General features: G+C 42.3%; 1 protein-coding gene across 6 annotated transcripts in view; it reads right to left on the bottom strand.

Annotated features, from left to right (window-relative positions):
- Positions 1–19,958, bottom strand: part of PSIP1 (PC4 and SFRS1 interacting protein 1) — a 172,293-nt gene that overhangs the window by 9,329 nt on the left and 143,006 nt on the right. For all 6 annotated transcript variants that reach the window (XM_033919071.1, XM_033919099.1, XM_033919109.1 and 3 more), the window contains 5 exons: positions 19,036–19,091; positions 8,704–8,774; positions 7,487–7,588; positions 5,852–6,068; positions 1,324–1,438 (listed from right to left, as the gene is read on the bottom strand). In XM_033919071.1, the coding sequence (XP_033774962.1) occupies positions 1,324–1,438; positions 5,852–6,068; positions 7,487–7,588; positions 8,704–8,774; positions 19,036–19,091 (561 nt within the window). The remainder of the gene's footprint in view (positions 1–1,323; positions 1,439–5,851; positions 6,069–7,486; positions 7,589–8,703; positions 8,775–19,035; positions 19,092–19,958) is intronic.

The following is a 19,958-nucleotide window of genomic DNA, read 5'->3' as shown; positions in this document are numbered from 1 at the left end:
TTCCTGGGAATGCCCAAGCTAATTTCTTGTTGTAAACCGCCTAGAACTGAAAGGTATTGGCGGGATAGAAGACATCAATGTAATGTAATTTTCCAGCCTTCTTACTGATGTCATCTATATTTATACCAACCCTCCTATCTGCACGCACACACACACACACGCATCACCTTTTTTTTTCACAACCCCCTCCTTGCACACACACACACACATACCGGCTGTTTCTTTTTCCAGCCCCACCCGCATACATCATCTTTAGTGAAGTTGGAGTGAAAACAGTTTAATGAAGTACATGGACTAATAATTCTTCCCTATTACAAAATTTGTAATAGCTTTCCTGATGGTTTCTGCCATTTCATGTAATTCAGGCAACATATGGTAACTGTTGTAGACCCATCCAGTTGTATTTTCCACTGTTCCAAAACTACTCAAGGTATATATTATGGATGTGCCAGTCACCACTCCCATTTTTATTTTTAACAGCAACTCCCACTCCTACACTCACCCTTCATTGTGGTATGAAGAGGAGCTGTCCAGATGCCCATCAGGCTGCTTCCTGTTCCTCTGTCATCCTGGGGCCTGACTGTTCCTTTGAGCCGTGTAGGCCTCTGTATAGCCCCACAGCTTAAAGGAACCCCTGGAAGCCGAAGCGGCCCAAAGTGCAGCTGGGCAAGTTCTCTTTATGCTGCAATGAACGGTGAATGTACAGAGAGGGGAGGTAGCCAGAAAGCCATCACACTTCCAATCAGAGCCAAGAGGAGGGCTGCGTGCATACGTGTCTGTTTTAGGAAGTACAGCTTTGGGGGGGGGGGAAGGAGTTGCTGCAATCAATGTTATACTTCCCATTGCCCCTTCCAAAACTGCCCATATGTTCAGGACTGCAAAACATAGGTACCTAGTCCCAGTTTTAGTTGCCATGGCAACCTGGCACCTGGGGTTTGTCAAAGCCTGGTTTTAAGGAGATGATGGAAAGCAAAAAAACCAAGGGAAACTGTAGGGGGAAAAAAAAACTGAAGGCTTATTTCCAAAACCCTCTAAGTCCAATGCTATGAGTAGGAACTTAACAGGTTTTGAAGATAAGCCCTTCAGTTATTGATCTATTTTTGAGGCTTCACTGGTTCTTGTAAAGATAAAAGTGAAAAATTCTGATCTGGTTTTCAAGCCACTGAGGCAGAAGTTGGAAGATAAGTGTGTGCACACAGTAATAAGTGACCTTGAAAACAGCCAGCTAAGGTATTTAGCTTGTGGTTGGCAATGGGAGCATGTGTAGAGAGTGGCAGCAGCTCAGTACCATGGGTGTTTGCTGCTGCCAAAAGTACCTCTTACCGTTTCTTGGTGCCTTCAGCCTCATTCAGGTCCTCACTCTCCTCACCACTCTCGCCATTTTGCTGAGTCTGATTACGGTCTCGGGGGTTACGACCTCCATTCACTGCCTTGGTATCTTCAAAACAAAAGATAAACAAACAAACAAAAATTACAGACCATTAAAAGAACTGATCGTGTATGATGCAGAACAATGGCCAGGCATTATCACATGGCTTCCTTCTCTGGCGATCAGCACCACACTAATCACGCGTTGGAACACTGATTTAGTGTAACACGGCAGTTAGGGAATTGAACCTTTCAATCTGCCCTCCCCTTACAGTCACAGTGTCAATTTAGATACATTCAGGCCATTCATAACACTTTTTACAACTAGTCCCTCTCTTCCCCAGCCCTTCATCTACACCACACTCTTTTCCCTCAATATTGTTCACTTTCCTCTGATTTCTTTTCTTCCTTGCTCCCAAGACCACAAAGCGAAGGAACTGCTGATGGGAGGCACGAATCAGAACATGCAAGTAGATCTCCATCAGATCAAGATAGGTCATGAACTCCCCCCACTGATCTCAGGGTCTCCATGCGAGAGCCCTGTTGACCCCCCTTCAGATCCAAGATGGGCCGAAAGGTTCCCTCTTTCTTGGGCACCACGAAGTAAATAGAATACTGGCCGGTGCAAAACTCCAGAGCGGGCACTGAACTACCGCTTTGAGGTCTAACAACCCTTGAAGCATCTGGCGAAAGGCCCGCTTCTTCAATGTCTCCTGACATGGAGAAATAAGAAAGTGATCTGGCAAAGAGCAGGAATACTCTTGAGCATAACTGTCCTGAATCACACCTCCAGGACCCACTGATCCATTGTAATCTTGGCCCACCCCTGGTAACACTCCTGTAACCGGGCGCCTACCAGCACCAGGGGAGTGCGGCAGCAAAGAGTCATTGGGCGGGGCAGGCGGCGGGGGAACCAGTGGATCATGCCCCCCTCCTCCCCCCCGAAGGGCTCCCTGAAAGGACTGCATGCGCTGAAAGAAATGACCCTGACCAACGGCAGGAAAGGAAGCTGCCTCTTGACCAGGGTGGTATCTGAGGAAATCACGCAAATGCTCCCGAGCAACACCACCCACGCAGGTGGGTAGGCACAGTCTTCAGGAAAATGGGGTACCTTTGAGTCTCTTAAGGTCTGAACTAACTTGTACAGATCCTCACCATACAAGAAAGACCCCTGAAAGGGAAACTTCATCAGCTTAGCTTTAGATACTGCATCCACCGACCAAGCCCGGAGCCACAGGGTATGACGAGGGGTCACCCCGAGAGCCATGGACTTGGCTGACGCACGTAACAGATCATACATGACATCCAAGAAATAAGAAGCACCCATCTCAATCTTGGCTACTTCCGGTTTCACCAAGTGCCAGTTATCAGACTCCTGGTCAAGGATATACTCGGCCCACCGAAAACAAGCCCTAGCCACCAGACCACCACACATCAGCCTGGACCACTAAGGCAGTGACATAAAAATTCTGCTTAAGAAGAAACTCCAACCTACGCTCCTCAGAATCTCTCAAATCCAACCCACCCTATACTGGCACTGTATGCCATTTCGCGATGGCTGAAACCACCACAGCCACCACCGGCGATTTCAAGGTATCCCTATCCCCCTCCAGGATGGGATACAGGCGAGCCATAGAGCGCGCAAAATGAAAAGGCGATCTGCAGCTTTCCACTGCAGCAGCACAATATCCCAAATATCCTGATGCATAGAGCGGGAAAATGAACAGATCCCCCGAAGCAGGGGGTCCACCACATGCAGAGGCTCCTTGACATCCTTCTCGAAGCGCAACACCAAGGAGACCTGAAGAATAAGCTCCTGGAGCTCTTCCTGCTGAAAAATGCGCACCACAGATGCATCCTTGCCAACTGGTGGAACCGAAAAATCTCTGTCCCCCCGAGAGGATCCTGGAGATCCACATAGGGGTCCAAGTCCTCATCAAGCAAAACCTGATCCCTGTACAAAAAATCATTGTCTGATGTGGCCCTTTTGAACTTGGGCGTGGCAGATATGTGGTGGAATGGGCGAGCATGAAAAATAAAATAGCCATTATATTTTCCTCCCATTGCTCTGGATTTACTAGTCAGGGTTTGATTTATAAGATAAGGACCTAATCCAAGGGCAGAGAAGGGTTTATGAATGGCTATATAAAATTACAATTGGATAAGCCAGAACACAAACCAGATAAGACAAATATGGGATAATATATTGACCTAAATATGTGTTTTGTGCTGAGGTCACTGGAAACAGAAGTAGGCCTTCTCTCAGGTCACTAGAATTAATATATAAACTCTGTTGAAGACCAGAGCAGATACACCCAGGCTGTAGCTTAGTTTTATGAAGTTCCATTGTTTCCATGTGTGCCCAGTCTGGTCTCCAAAGACCTGTGGCAGATAAGATTTGGCTTTTGACCTGATTGCTATAGAGGTGGACTTTTCTTCTTACTACAGAGATTACATTCCAGGGGAGGGGGTTCCCTCTCCTTTTTTGCAGGGTAAAGTTAGAAATTCTAATCGGATATACAAAATGCATATACGATGAATTAAATTTTAGAAAACTATTAATGTAGGAACTTTCATATTCAAGGGTTCAGATTGAAATATAATTACCTCTAAAAACTGTAATGGAGGATTCATACAGGAAAACGTAGGGTTTGTGGGAGTGGATTGGCCACTCCCCTTCTCTTTCATTGAGACACAGGATTTTCAGTGCATGCTCTTAAGTGACTCAGTAACATGGGAGCAGCAGTTTGACTTAAGGAAAAATGATTTAAAGCTGTGTGTATGGATAATTTTTCCTCTGTAAGTATATTGTAATACCTTTTCTTGGTTTCTTCTGTATCTTTCTTTATCAGATAAGCTAGTATTAAAATGTAACTTTTAGGAATTCTTGTGTGAGGGGGACAGACACCCCCTCCCCCAATATGTATGCAAGCGCCTTATATGGTATCAAGTATTCTTGACCAATTATATGCAGGCAGTAAAATGTCATCATGTATTAGGTATAGCAGAACGGAATTTTGAGGGCGTTAAGTCTTGCATTTACACTCTCTGACTTGCAATGTTCCTCCATTGTACAAATGAATGCCATGAAACAGGATGTCTGTTAAATTTTAATAAACAATATTTTATCAAAAATATTTGTACAATTATTATCATTTCAGTGCACCTATGAACAGGGTAGAACCAAACCTCTACTCACGTCTCAAGAGACCCTCGGCTGCTTGGACGAAAGAGGAGGAGACAGGATCAAAACCGGCACTAAGGGGTGCCGAACAGGGGTGGACATGGAGGGATCCCCTCCCCCCGAGGCGGAAGCAGAACCCCCAGGTGCCTGAAGATAAGCCTTGCACAAGGCTAAAACAAAATCTGGGGAAACCTCCCCCCTCCTTGGCGGCCTAATGAGACTCAAGGCCAAAGCAGAGGACTCAGCATAAACCTGCCCCTGTTTCTCCAATACAAGGAGAAAGTCACCTGAGGCTGCAGACAAAATGGAGGAGCTTCCCGCCAAAATCAACGTAAAACACACCAAGAAAAACTCCGAGGCCTGTAGCGGCTGAGAGGCCTGAACTACCCCAGCCACTAAAGCAGGCAAGCTGGCAGCAGTGGTAAGGGAGTCCCCAGCAGCATCGACGGTAAGGGAAACCTTATTTCCCTGATTGTCGGAAGCTGGGGGAATCCCTGTGTGGGCGGTGAGGGAAGTCCAGGCTTCCCCTCCATCTGCTGCCGGCGTGCGAGGCACTCGCGAAAGTGATCCATAGACGCCGGCACCTGATGCAGACGAGGATTCCCCTTTGTGACAGCCAGCACACTGCAAGCACAGGTTGCATCAACCTCGTGTCTGGAGCACAATGAGCACTTTTTCCCTTTAAAAGTGCTCATTGAACAATACATGACCTAGCTGTAAGAAAAGTGCTGGTTAACAATAAAAACTCAATTGTAGACAACTTAAGGCTCCCTTCAGACTGGCACTGTCTCAGGATATTTTTTTTTTTCAGAACAGACTCCACTGGCTCTCCAAGCCTTGCCGGTATCGGTGGCAAGGCTTACATCTGAAGCATCTCTACAAAATTTTGGGGAGGTGGAGGAAATGGAGGGAGGGCTCAACCCCGTCAAGTGTGATGCCCCCAAGGTCGGATGGACCCCCAAAAGGGTCCCCCAAAGCTCAGTCCGGCACCAGACGGGGACAAGAAGGCCACTAAACAAATTCCAACAGCCCTACACTAACCAGGGGAAGACTGTAACAGCTTACCATACCTGCTGGAGATTGAGAACAGACTGATTATATTAGGGGAAAACACAGCTACTTGTATTACAGCCAAAAGTTTTGTCTCAGTCTCCACCTGCTGGACATGGTCAGCTATTACCTATCAGTGAACTGTGCCGGTCTGGAGAGGTGCTGAAGAATAATAGATTTTTGTTTTTACTTTTTCTTTTTTTAAATACATTGCAGGACTCGAGTCTAGATGGCAAACTACACCTCTACCTGTACTCTGCTCCTTGTCAGCTTTCTTATGTAAGCCTCTCTTTCCTGCATCCTTGGCCTTGTTGGCCTCCTCATGCTGCTTCTGCTCAGCCAACGATTTGTTCAACACCTGCATGATGACCGAGTCACCCTCACCAACCAGAAACATGTTCTTGAATTTATTGTAGAGCATGGTGGCTTTCTCCATTATAGTCTGGCTGGCCTTGAACCTCCGGATCTAAACATTTTAGAAACAAAAACGGAAAAAAGAAAAATCCCAAACAATTGAAGAAGAATCAGAAAATTTGCATGTTTCAAAATTTGCAGAAAGTTTGCATGTGTCAATCCTATGGCCCTCACTAAAACCCTCTTGGGACTAGATTCGCTAAAGTCAGCGATTGTCGCTAAACCTGTTTCACAGGTTTAGCAATGATCGCTGCTAACTGTCCCGATTCACAAAACGGCCTAGAGCGTGTTTTTCCCCATTGATCACCCATTTTACGATCCGGCCATGCAAAATAGCCAAGCATTGCTTGGCTATTTAGCATCGGGTTTTACCGATCCTAAAACCCGATTGCTGTAGACCTGTCTGTAACTGTGTTACCGACACGTCTGCCTGGGTTTTTAATTTCATTATTTTTGCAATTCCACAGATATTTTGCGTGTATTACACACGCAAAATATCTGCCCAATAAAAAAAAGAAAAATAAGTCTCCAGACAGCCCCCCCACTGACAAAGCGCCCTCTCCCTCCCCAAACCCTCCAAAATGGCAAGAGGGATGCCCATTCCCTCCTGCCACCAGACATTCCTCCCCGAACTTAAATATCTTAAATATGGCAGGAGGGATGCCCACTCCCTCCTGCCAGCGGAGGGGTACTACTCAGTCAGTCTCTCTTGACTAGAGGAGCTGTCCAAACCTTGGTGTTGAACAATGAAAACACATGTGGCTCTGGCTTCACTGTCCCCTTTTTAAATATCTGTCTTTAACTGCCCAAGAAACACACTTTAATAAAGCATTTGCTGGTGATTCCTGGGGGATGCATAATTAAGGTCTGGAATTTGGTGCCAGAAGTTGTGGGAAAAGCAAAGTTTGTTAGTTATTATTAGGGTAGATTTGGGGAAATCTATCCTTTACCATTAGGAGTAAGCACGCAAAATCTATCTACTTTTTGGGATTCTGACAAGTATCTGCCAACTGGTTTGGCCACTGTTGGAAATAAGAAACTGGGCTTTGATGGATTTTTATTGTTTCTAGTCACTAGTCTGTGTGTCTCCTTCATGAAAGTTATCATTAGCATGTTTCCAAATTAAATTCTTACCTCTGCCTCACATTTAGGAAAACAGAGGGTATCAAGTGGGGGAAAAAATAGAGAACAAGACAGCAAACAGCAATATTAAGTTATCACTTGCTGGGACATGAGTATTTTGTGATCCTCACCCTTGCAGTACCAGAACAGAGTTCAGTACTAAGCTCTTCTCTTTCATCTCCTACCTTCAGAAACAAAACAAAACCTGCAAGATGGTTGTTGGTTGAACAGTCAAGTACAGTCAAGCCAAGGGTGCAGATGAAGTTGGAAAATTATTAGATGAACAAGGTAACTAAACCTGAAATGAAACCTACATGCTCTCTCCTGGGAGGGATTTGCAGGCCTTACTTTTTTGAGCGTCGTGATCATGTCTGTGTGTTTCTGAGCCTGCTGCATGGTGACCTGTAGGGAAGCCAATTCATCCAGCGCATTAATGCATCTCTCCATGTCCTGTACAGTAAAAGAGGGAATACCTTTATTACTTATGACAATGTGTTAAACTACTGAGCAGGTCAGAAAAAACTAGATTATACCAAAGGAACAATGGATAGTACTCGTATTTTGCATTCCTGGCCACAGAAACACAAAGACAGCCAACCCAACTTGGGCAAACTATCTTTTAAAGTGTCACTGCTGATTCAACCCTTCCCTACCAAAAGTCAGTTCTTATAACAGTCTTCCACTGCTGTTATGAGGTGGCTTGATCACTAGTGATAAGCTATCACTGGCCACTGGTTATATTCAAGCACTGATGGGACAGGAGCAACCAGGAATTATTCTTGACCCTCCAATAGCCTCCAGAATAATCCCTATTAGTTGTTGGAGGGGGGATAAGTACTATTTAAGAAAGGTTTTTGGGGGGTTGGGGAACTTAAGATTGGGGGTGTATTTTCCTACCACCAGTCCTTTTAAAATGCTCTCCAGGAGCATTAGGCCATGATTAGTGATTCAGCACTTTGGATCTTATTCTAAACCACACAATGTACTGAAAGCATAGTGTATTAATGGCAAATAATGTACAGTTTTGCCATTCTGCATGCATTATTTCAATAACACATTAAGTAAATTCCCCCTTTAGGTCTGGCTACTAGGTGTCACTTCAAAATAAAAACAAGTGAGAGGCAAATGCCACTGTAGGTGTTCATGCTTGTTCTAAATTGATATTAAAAAGAGTTAAACTGCTTGACTATCATTCAGGGGGGTATTGAGAGGTCAAGACACTCAATGTTACTGTTCAGCAACAGCTGTCTCCCAAGAGCTATGAATCTGTTACTGCAGCAATTAAATTCATATCCTCCATACGGTGGCACAGAACATATGACATAGAGTTGGTTTTGACTGTTTTAAACTGAAGCATAAATAAATATGACAGTACTGCTAATACAGTTTCAACAAACTAAAACCTAAGTTACAGATTTCACACATGGATTGAACTTTTAAGTCTCCTGAAAGTCTATAACTGTCCCCCCTCCAGGTCTAATTTGAATTTCTCATGCCTCTGTATGAATTCCCATTTGCTATATGAAGGTTCAGAATTCCATCACATAAGACAGAACAAAACTTACGAGATTATCAATTTTCAGCGAGCTCTTAATTTCTGCGTGTATCTTCTGGAGGCAAGAATCTGTTGATGTTTCTGAGGATTGAAAATATGAAGTGGCATAACGTATTTGGAAAAACTGTCAGGTCACCAAATACTAGTAAAATAGTCTCTCTTGTAATAGCCACACAATTTTCATAAATTCAAATTAACCAATTCTGTGTTGAATTTTAAAATGAGCCTTCTTGGTAAGCAACTCAGATACACAAAAAACATGCAAAATTTGTAGAAGTCAGAAAGGAGATCGAGCTGACAACGCCTGGTGGTCCTCAGTACATCTGAAAGGTTCCTTTATGCTCAAATCAGTATGCAAAAGCAGTGACACAGGTAGATTATTTTATATTTTAAATCTATTTCTTTTTAGAAAGTACTTGTAGAATGCCATTTTCGTCATCATATGGAGAACTCTGTCATGTGTCTGACACATGAAAAACATTACCGTTACCAATTTTCAAAACTAAAAGTTTCCACAAAGCTCCTTCACAACTGCATTGGTATCCTTTTGCTTGTGATTGGAATTGTTTTGAAAATGGCAAGTGAACCTTAAAGAAGACCTGATTTGCTTTCAGGTTCCAGGTTCCAAATTTCCTTTTTGAAACCACATGCACACATTTACACTTAATTAGGACATACAGTTTCTTGAGAATTTACACTCCCATTTCTGAAAATTGTGGGCAAGGTACACTTGAAATGGAATTACACACATACTTACCTGATCATATTTCAGGCAGTTTTAGAACAAGCTATTTTCATATGTAAGTTTCTGTGTAAGGGAATAAATGGCTTTTAAAATTACCCCTAACATGCATAATGAGAGAGGCTGTAATATAACAAACTGTAACATAAGTTGTGGTTTAGTCAATGGAAACACAGCAAATCAGTTATCAAAATGGCAAGAGTATATAAAGCAAGCCAAAGTTAAAAGCATTAAAAGAAATTATTAAAGGAAACAATAAAGCTGAATGTCGCAACTCTGGCAGACTACAGGTTCAAGGGGTCATAATAGGATGCTCAACAGGCAGTAGACTTGTCAATAATATTAGAAAATAGGGTGGCAGATACAAGGGAAGGCATCCTGGTGAAGGTGCAGATGGCCAAAAACAGTAGCAAAATTCAAGTTATATGTTGGAACAAAGAAGACCTCTAGATGAGAAGGTAAAGCTCATGGTCTGAGTAGGGTCTGCAATATCACATCAGAAATGAACAAATTAGATGTGTCTTGCAGTCTTCATCTATGGACAATTTCCATGCTTCTATGGCCAAGCAGCATGGCTTTAGAAGTGGAGAAATTATGTCAAATAAATTGGATCACTTAAATCAAAGAGATTAATCACAACTTTGTAAGGTCTGTGTGACAGATCTGGTAGATTTAGTTGAGGCCTCCAGCTGTGTTTGACACCGGAGACTCATAAGCTGAACAGTAAAGGGTTAGGTCCTAGAGTTGTAAACTGGATCAACAATAATTCACAGTGGTTAGGGGCAGAGCCGGCCAGCGAATATTAAAAAACTGCAAATAATATTCGGGCCGGTTCTGCCTCTAACACCTGCTTGCCCCCAGCTATTTTAAGCCCTGTAAGCCCCCCCTTAAGTCTTATTTGGTAGTCTAGCAGATTTTCGGGGCAGGAGCGATCTTCCCACGCTCCTGCCCCATGCAGACTGCTCACAGGAAATGGCTGCCTTGAGCTCCCGTCATAGTCTCGAGAGACAACGGGAGCTCAAGGCAGCCATTTCCTATGAGTGATCTGCACGGGGCAGGAGCGTGGGAAGATCGCTCCTGCCTTGAAAACCCGCTAGACAACCAGGTAAGGCTTAAGTGGGGGCTTACAGGGCTTAAAATAGCCTGAAAATGAAAATGCATTTTTTGTTTTAAAACCGCAAATAAGTGAATCCGTAGATATGGAATTCGCGAATACGGAGGGGGAAGTATAGTGGTTATCAGAGGAGCACCTCAAGTATCAGTCCCAGCTCCTGTTCTAACTGTACCTTTATCTGAATGTGATTTGCTTTGAGCTGTAACTAAAAAAGGTTTGAGCTAAATCCAAATCCCTTCCCTAATTACCTCCTTGTATGAAACTGCACTAGGGTGAACAGAAAAGGATAAATTAGGTTCTTACCTGCTAATTTTCTTTCTTTTAGTCTCTCCAGACCGGCACAGCTCACTGATGGGTAATAGCTCACCATGACCAGCAGGTAGAGACTGAGACATAAACTTTTGGATGTAGTACAAGTGGATTGTGCATTCCCCAGTATACTCAGTCTGCCGAATAGCCAAGCAGAACCAAGAAACTAACAACTGTGAACTAAAATAGCAATAACAATCCAAACGAGGAGCAACCACTAAACATAAGGAATATACTGTTGGAAATTGAATAGGATAAGGACCTTCATAAACCAAAGGCCACTGTTCTTTTCATCTCCCCACCCACACTCTTCACGTGAATCCCGAACAATACAGACAGAAAGGGCGGGAGGCTGTGCCAGTCTGGAGAGACTAACAGAAAGAAAATTAGCAGGTAAGAATCTAATTTATCCTTCTTTCAGCGTCTTTCCAGACCGGCACAGCTCACTGATGGGACGTACCAAAGCTGTACCCATCATGGGTGGGACCCCTGAAGGGCCACCACAAGCACGTGCTCTCCAAACATCACGTCCCAATACGCCTGAATGTCCACACAGTAGTGTCGCACAAAGGAATGAAGAGAAGACTAAACCGCCGCTTTATAGATATCAACCAGAGGCACCAGGGAAGACTCAACCCAAGAGGCTGCCTAACCCTGAGTAGAATGAGCTTCGAGAAATTCTGGAACAGATTTCTGTTGAAGGAGATACGCAGAAGCAACTGTCTCCTTCATCCAGTGTACTATAGTAGCCTTGGAATTGCCGTCCCCCTTATAAGGGCCTGCTAAGAAGTCAAAAAGATGATCTGATTTCCAAAACTCTTGGGTCTGCTGAACATAAGAGCGAAGGACCCGACAACTGCTTCTGTTCCAAAGAGCCCTCCCAACTATCCGAGACTGGAAGTACCACGGACTGGTTGACATGAAAAGGCAAGACTACCTTTAGCAGAAAAGAAGGAACCGGCCGCAGCACATCATGCTCCCTAGAAAACTCCAGGAAGGGAGGCCTACAAGAATAAGCCTGCAGCTCGGAAATGCGTCTCGCAGAAGTAATAGCCACCAGAAAGAGGCCTTAAGAGTAAGGTCCTTCAACGTACAGGAGCCCAGAGGCTCAAAAAGAGGGCACACAAGCACAGACAGTACCAGATTGAGATCCCAGGCTGGAATCGAAGGCCGCACCAGAGGCTGGAGCAACTCAGCTGCCTGCAAAAACTGAACTACATCCGGACAGGAAGTCAAACGGCGCCCATGCAGCAATCCACAAAATGTAGATAAAGCTGCAAGCTGCACCCGGAGGGAAGACCAGGAAAGGCCCCTGTCCACGGGCGCTCGCAGTGACTTCTATTAAAGCCATTAAATGTATTTTGCCTTTACTTTTTTATTTACCCTCATATAAACTCTTTATTATTAGTGTTTAAGACTCTTCGTACTGGTTACTCTCACTTTTTGATACTTTATTTATTATCTATTTACTCCATTTTTAGCTTGTCTTCCCAAAAGAGCCCAGAATGGGTTACAAATCCACATACACAATATACAACAATCCACATACACAATATAAATCAACAGAAAAATAGATTCTTACACAGATTAAAATTAGTTTCCACAGTTACAGAATAATAAAACCCATTTGAGTATCAATTTAAAAGTCAAAAACCAAATTTGCAGAAACTTTTTTTTTTTAAAATAAAAAGATAAGTTTTCCTGAAAAACTTAACATCCCCTCCAATGATCCAACAAATGATGGGATTTGATTCTACAGTTTAGCCATAAAATGAGAATAAACTTACCTACAGGCATTTTTCAGATGAAAAGAATGTTCTTGTGACCATAAAGATCGTCCAGGAGCATAAACTGATAATTTAAATTTAACATCTTATGTCCCTTCAAGAGCTTTACATTCTTTTTTTTTTTTTTAGTTCAATAATTTTTATTGAGTATTTTGAAAAATACAGGGAGCATTTCAAATACATAAAAACAAAATAAAGCTTTGTGTATAAAGAATCTGCAAATATATGTTTAACTGTAGAGGACCATAGCAGTAAGAAAAGCTCCAAGTATTGGAACTGCTTGTGAAGATTATATGAGAAAAAGATGAGGGAGAACAGAAATAGAAACGAAAAGAGAAAGGAAAGAAAGAAGAAAAGAGAAGAAAAGGAAGGGAAGACAGGAGTGTCTACGAAGCAGAGCGTACATAGGAATCCAGGAATGACCAGGGTGATTTTTTGCTCTTCAAATTCATGGAGGTTCGGAGTGTAATTTTATTCTCATATACATAGGATTCAAATCTATGATACATATACAGAGAGTTCCACCAAAAAGTATAGTCTAGTAGCGAAGATGATTTCCAATTTTTCAGAATGTGCATGAGAGCAGTCACAAACATGGTATTGATGAGCTTAGGAGGACAGTTTGATTGTGCGAAACAGGGATGTTGAGAGCGAAGGATTATAATGTCCATAGAGATCTCTTCCGAGCAGTTAGTGATAGATTGTATGGTGTTCCAAATTTGAGTCCAAAAGGAGCGGACCAAAGTACAATGAAAAAACATATGATCAAGAGTTCCATCCTCTTTCAAACAGTTCCAGCAAACAGAGTCTTGCTTTAAGTTGGCTTTCCACATGCGAAATGGGGTCCATACTGCATTCCACATAATAAAGAACATTGATTGTGAAACTCTAGAAGATAAAAGCGGGCGGTTTGTTGAAGACCTAAAGAGTTCCCAATCAATGTCAGAAAGCGGAGTGGTGAGTATAGTATCCCAGTGTTTCATAGATTGAGGTGAAAAAGTGAAGGAATGATCTCTCAAAATATTATAGAAAAAAGATATAGCCTTGCCTTTTAATAGAGTCAATAAAGACCAATGGCGGATAGTATTTTTGGAAGTCATGAAGTCAAAACGTATATGCACAGATGACAGCACTCCAATGAGTGAGAGCCACTGTGAATAAACAGAAGAAGGCAGCAGGTATGTGGAACAAAGTATATCAAAAGGAACTGACGCAGTGAGAGTAGACACTTGATGGGCAAACCATATACCTGCCCGCTGCCACCGTTTCCATGAGAGGGATTTGCCATGGTTTTGGATTTTGGGATTATTCCAAAGAGACATGAGTGGGCTAACATTAACTGAGATCTCAGCTAATGTATCTAAAAGATGAAGAGCATGCTGCGTTGAACCCAACAAAGAGTACCTTCTCAAATGTCTGGGTACTGACACCGTTAGTAAGCAGGAGATGTGTAAAGGTGTGCATAAAAAGCACTCCATTTCAAACCAAGCAGGAGGATCTTGGGGAGAGGAGTCAGTAACCCAGTAAGCTCCATATTTAGCTAGTGAAGCAATATAATGATGATAGAAATCCGGAAAGTTAAGACCACCGTTAATCTTAGAGGCTTTCAGCTTGGCGTGAGCAATTTGAGGTTTTTTCTTGTTCCAAATGAATTCAGATAGCTTCCTATTTAGCCAATGGAAAAACGACTTCCGGCATAGAAGAGGAAGCATAGAGAGAGTGTAATTAATTTGAGGTGCTAATTTTGATGGATGCTATTCTACCCCACCAAGACAAAAAAAGTGGAGACCATCGAGATGTAGTATTTAGAACTAGATTTTTGACTTTAGATATATTAAGATCTTGAGCAAGAACCGGATCCTTATGTATTAAAATCCCCAAGTATTTCACAGCTTCATGTGACCATGAGAAAGGAAAATAAGCCAGATCTGATTGAAGAATGTTATCATTCAGAGGGAAGATCTCTGATTTCTCCCAATTGACAGAGTATCCTGATAGGAGGGAATATTGTTTGACAATATGTATAAGATGAGGAAGAGAGGATAGAGGGTTCCTAAGAAAAATTAAAACATCATCAGCATAGGCTGCTAATTTGAAGTCTCGATCAGAGGAGGGAATACCGTTAATTAAGGGGCTTTGTCGAATAGCAGAAAGAAGAGGCTCCAACACTAATTTAAATAGCAATGGTGAGAGAGGACAGCCCTGTCGAGTGCCTCTGTGAAGGGAAAATTTATTGGATAAAGAGTTGTTAATCAGAATACGAGCTGTGGGTTGGTGATATAACGCTTCTATCCAATTCGTGAAGAATGAGCCAAAATTATACCATTTCAGGACACGGAAAAGAAAAGGCCACTCCACCCGGTCAAAGGCTTTTTCAGCATCAATAGCTAGGCCTATTATAGGGTCTGACATTGTTTTAGCATGAGCGTTAATATGGTGAAAGAGGCGCAGGTTATCTCCTATATATCTTTGTTTAATGAACCCTGTTTGATCTTTATGTATAAGAGATGGAATCACTTTGGTAAGTCTTAATGCAAGTAATTTTGCCATTATCTTGTAATCTAAGTTAAGGAGAGAGATAGGGCGGAAGTTTTTAACCAAGGTGGCGTCTCTGTCAGGTTTAGGAATTACTACAATGGTGGCTTCAGTGAAATTGAATTGTTTGTCCGGAGTGGAATGGAGAAAATCATAATATGTAAGGAGATGAGGAGCTAAGATGGTGCGGAATTGTTTAAAGAATTCGTTAGTAAAGCCGTCCGGGCCGGGGGCTTTCCCAGCAGGTAGGGAAGATATGGCAGCTTCTATTTATGATATAGTTATCGTGGAATCTAGTTTCAATTTAACAGAATCCGATATGGTCGGATGAGTTAAGGAGGAAAGAAAGGAGTCTATATCTGATTCAGGAGCAGCAAATTCGGATTGGTATAATGAAGCATAAAAATTTTTGAATTGAGAGGAAATTAAAGATCTGGTTTTGACTAATTGACCTGATGGATCTTGAATAGCCGTGATATGTAGTCTTTTGGATTTAATTTTAAGGTATCTGGCCAAAGGGCGACCCATAAGATTATCTCCCATATAATGACCAGAATTGGAAATGAAGATATCACGCCTGGCTGTACATGAAACTAAAGTATTATATTCATATTTAAGTTTTTGGATACGTTGGAGAGTAGCTGGGTCATGTAGGTGATTAGACATATGTTGTAATTCTAATGTTTTAATAGAATTTTCTAAGTCTTTTTCCTTTATCATGGACTGTTTCTTTTTCCAAGAGGCAATATTTATCAATTCACCTCTAAGGGTTGCTTTGTATGCTTCCCAGACAATGGAAGGACAGACTTCAGGATCTTTAGAGTTATTTTCAAAAAATTCCGCTGTGAAAGAATTGATTTTTTCAACAGTTTCCTCATCTAGGAGTAAGGCGTTGTTCAGCCGCCAAGAGGGGGATTCTTTGCGTGGAGTCGAGATGGAAATATATAAAGAGACGGCAGCATGATCCGTGAGAAAGATTGGATGTATGATAGTATTGGTAAGATCTTGAATAAGAGAAGAGGATAGGAGAAAGAAATCGATTCTCGAGTAGGTATTATGTGGTGGTGAAAAGTGTGTATTCTCTGCCTTTCGGGTGAAGTAAGCGCTAAGGATCCACAAGGGAGAAGGCATCTTTTAGAGCATGAAGAGCTGTGAAAGACTTGGATTTGGAGGGTATGCAAGAAGAAGATCTATCAATATATAAGTCTTGGATTTGATTAAAATCTCCTCCCAATATATCAGAGAACAAGAACCAAATTCAACCAGCGCCAGCTGAATCTCTTTGAAAAAATCCGGGTGATCTTTAACCGGGCCATATATATTGAGAAAAACAAAATTCACTGAGTGCATCGCAGCATGTACCAGACACCATCTTCCCTCCGTGTCTGTTTTAAAAGAATGAATAACGGGAGAAAGTTTATCATTGAGAAATATTGAAACACCATTTTTCTTTTGATGAATTGCAGGGGAATATAAGTGAGTGGAAAATCCCTTTAGTTGGAATTTCGTGGCAGCAGCGGGTGGGAGGTGGGTTTCTTGCAAGAAAACTACATCAGGGTGTTTGTTGGACACATAATTAGCTATCTTTTTTCTTTTAATGGGATGGTTCAGACCATTCATATTAAAGGAGAAAACATGTAAATCAGCCATAGTATATGATATGCAGTGGTGAAACAGAGTATATCTTCTCTGTCTAGAAAAGATAACTGATATATTTGTAAGGTCAGGCAAACACTCCTGTCTAAGAAGAAAAATAGAAAGAGCATGAAAATAAGAGAAAAGAAGTCAGTAATATCAGCATAGTGTATGGTCAGAAAAGAAATAGACCACACTATCATGCATATTTTAAAACATTTTAAGGGTGCTCCTGTGAGCACGGAAGAGTAACACATATGGAACAACTAGCAAAATCCACACCTAATCAATAATAGAAAACATGAGATTAATGTGCTTAACTTAGCAGACTATGCAATATATGTATTTCATTACATAGCATGGTGAGATAAGAGCTTCTTGGCACAATCTGGAGTACCAAGTCTGGAATTGATTTGAACAGGCAGAGACCTCATAGGAAAATGCACGGTTGATGTCAAGTAGAGTTAAATCGCCGGATCCATCACTGGGGTACCACTAGCCACTATCACAGGCATAGAGTCTATAAATTGTTGTGCAGCTACTCTGTCTGTGAAGGTATGTGGTTTCCCATCACTCCATATGCGTAGAGACGCCGGATACACAAGTGCAAACCGCACTCCCCGACGGTGAAGTGTGGAACATAGCGGCACCATCGCCTTGCGAAGGGTGAATACATGTAAGGAATAGTCATTGAATAGTAGCAGTTTTTGACCTTCATATTCAAGTCGACCAGATTTCCGAAAGGCTTGCATGATGAGCTCTTTGTCTTTCCAGTTTATATATCTAGCAATTGCTGCTCGCGAGCGGTTGTTATCCTCCATACGTTGGCCCAAGCAGTGTGCCCACTCGCATAGAAATCCAGTCACTGGGGTCACCAGGCCAAGCTGCTTTGGGAGCCAAATCTGAAAAAAGTGGTAGAGATCTTGGTCAGCCCGGAGTTCAGGTAGCCCCACAACACGTAGATTATTGCGGCGTTGACGGTTCTCCTGATCATCCAATCGTATTGTCAATGCTGCCACTTGAGTCTGCAAAGCAATCACATTCTCGCGATCCTGCAGTGCTGCATCCTCATCTTCAGACACCCTCTGCTCCACTGCGGCCAGCATGTGCTTCAAAACGATCATTAATACAGTCTACAGCCGACTGTAATTTAAGAAGTTTATCTTCCAGGGCCGCGGTGACCATTTTCGAAATTTCCTGGGCCCATTCACCCCAGTGCGCAGAGGTTAGAGCGGGAGTCGGCGACGACGCCATTTTGAGCGCGGAGCAGGCTGATTTATGCTTAGGCGTTTTCGCCGATCTTACCGGCATTCCTGTCTGATGCGCACTTTTAAACGGCCCCATACATACACAACCGTCGAGGAAGACCCACAGGTGAGGCAGAAACAGTCCGAATAATTTTATTCGTTAGGCAGGCTAAAGAGCTCAAGGACGCTCGTGACCCCAGGCCTCTTACTGCTGAGCAGCGCTGGAGAATTTAGGTCTTTTTTTTTTTTTTGCCGATTTCGCCGACGCTTTAAGGATTTGAGGATTCTGGCAGCAAAATATACCCAACTATGTAAAAATAATAAAGTATAAAGCACAGTTTTATTTGAATTTAGGTGTGTGTAAGAGGAGCTGTTACACCATTCGTGTGGTCTCCGTGGCGATCAGGCCACGCCCCAAGAGCTTTACATTCTAATCAACAATATGTACTGATCCCAGAATCCTGTGGGACACAGCAAGCTTGCTACTTTATTCTTTTGTTATTGCATTTCTTTTCTCACTTCTACAATATTAAAGTATTGTAAACCACTTTGAAGGCTTCGCCCTAGGTTAGGAGTAGACAATTCCGGTCCTTGAGAGCCAGAGCCAGGTCAAGTTTTCAGGATATCCATAATGAATATGTATGAGATGGATTTGCATGTACTGCCTCCTTGAGATGCAAATCTATTTCATGCATATTTATTGTGGATATCCTGAAAACCTGACCTGGCTCCGGCTCTCAAGGACTGGAATTGCCTACCCTTTCCCTAGGTGGTCAATCAAGAAAATAAACCTTGAAAACTCAGATTTCATATAGTGTCTGGAGGTGGACTATAACAAACAATCCAATGGTCGCTTGTGGGAAGGCACCGTTGCAACCCTGAAAACAAACCAAACAACTGTACTCACTGGGAAACTTTCCCCAGCTAATTTCTTTTCCTTTGAAATAAAATAGGCTAAGGGCCAATGGCTCACCTCTCTTCTTCTCCAATTTCTTAGCTTCTGCTTTCTTTCCTTCTTCTTTAGCATGCCTATTAAATGGGAAAAAAATATTTCTAACCCCATTTGTATTTCAAAATGTTTACATATCACCCCTTCCTTATTTAAATTGCTACAGGGGTATATATTTTAGGTGCCACAATATAGGAACAATGCTATAAAATTACTTTCTTTTATTTCAGATTTTCTTGATGCAAATAGTCCAGGAAACTGCAGTATACTCTCCAACCTCCTTTATTTCTATAAAGATAAACAAGTGCTCGCTTTTCTTGACAGAATACCAGGGTAATCAACTATATACAAATTTTTTTTTCACATGCCAGCACTTGTATCAGTCACACAGCTAGTATAATTGCTTGTGTCTAAATACTGGACTTAACACATGTAACTCACATGTCACTCTTACCCATGCTCTACTCAAGACTCTGCCTAAGTGTATGCCCATATTTCAGAATAGCGTTTAGGTGGAATCTTGACATGTAAATACATATGTGCATACATATATAAAATTATTCTAATTATTTATGCATGTATTCCATGTATAAATGTTACTGTCCATTTTACAGAATGGCCTCCTAAGTCCTAGTTCTCATGGTTTTCTGTACCTCCAAATTCCATTGATTCTTGCCTCCCTGACTCTGGTAACATCAATTTACCCTCAACTGCCCTAAGGAGACTCAAATTCTTGATATTTAGCCACTGATAGTACAATAGCGAATTGTCACTGTTGACTGCCTTTATATTTCTACATATGTGAGTGGACTCACGTGAAATGGAAGCGCTAATTAAAGACTGCATCTGGGAACACATCGAAAACACTGGGCAACTAAAGCCGAGCCAGCATGGCTTCTGCAAGGGCAAGTCATGCCTCACTAACTTATTATACTTCTTTGAGGGGG

The sequence above is a fragment of the Geotrypetes seraphini genome, chromosome 1 (genome assembly GCF_902459505.1).
Source record: "Geotrypetes seraphini chromosome 1, aGeoSer1.1, whole genome shotgun sequence".
Taxonomy (NCBI): domain Eukaryota; kingdom Metazoa; phylum Chordata; class Amphibia; order Gymnophiona; family Dermophiidae; genus Geotrypetes; species Geotrypetes seraphini.
This window is presented reverse-complemented; position numbering and strand designations above follow the sequence as displayed.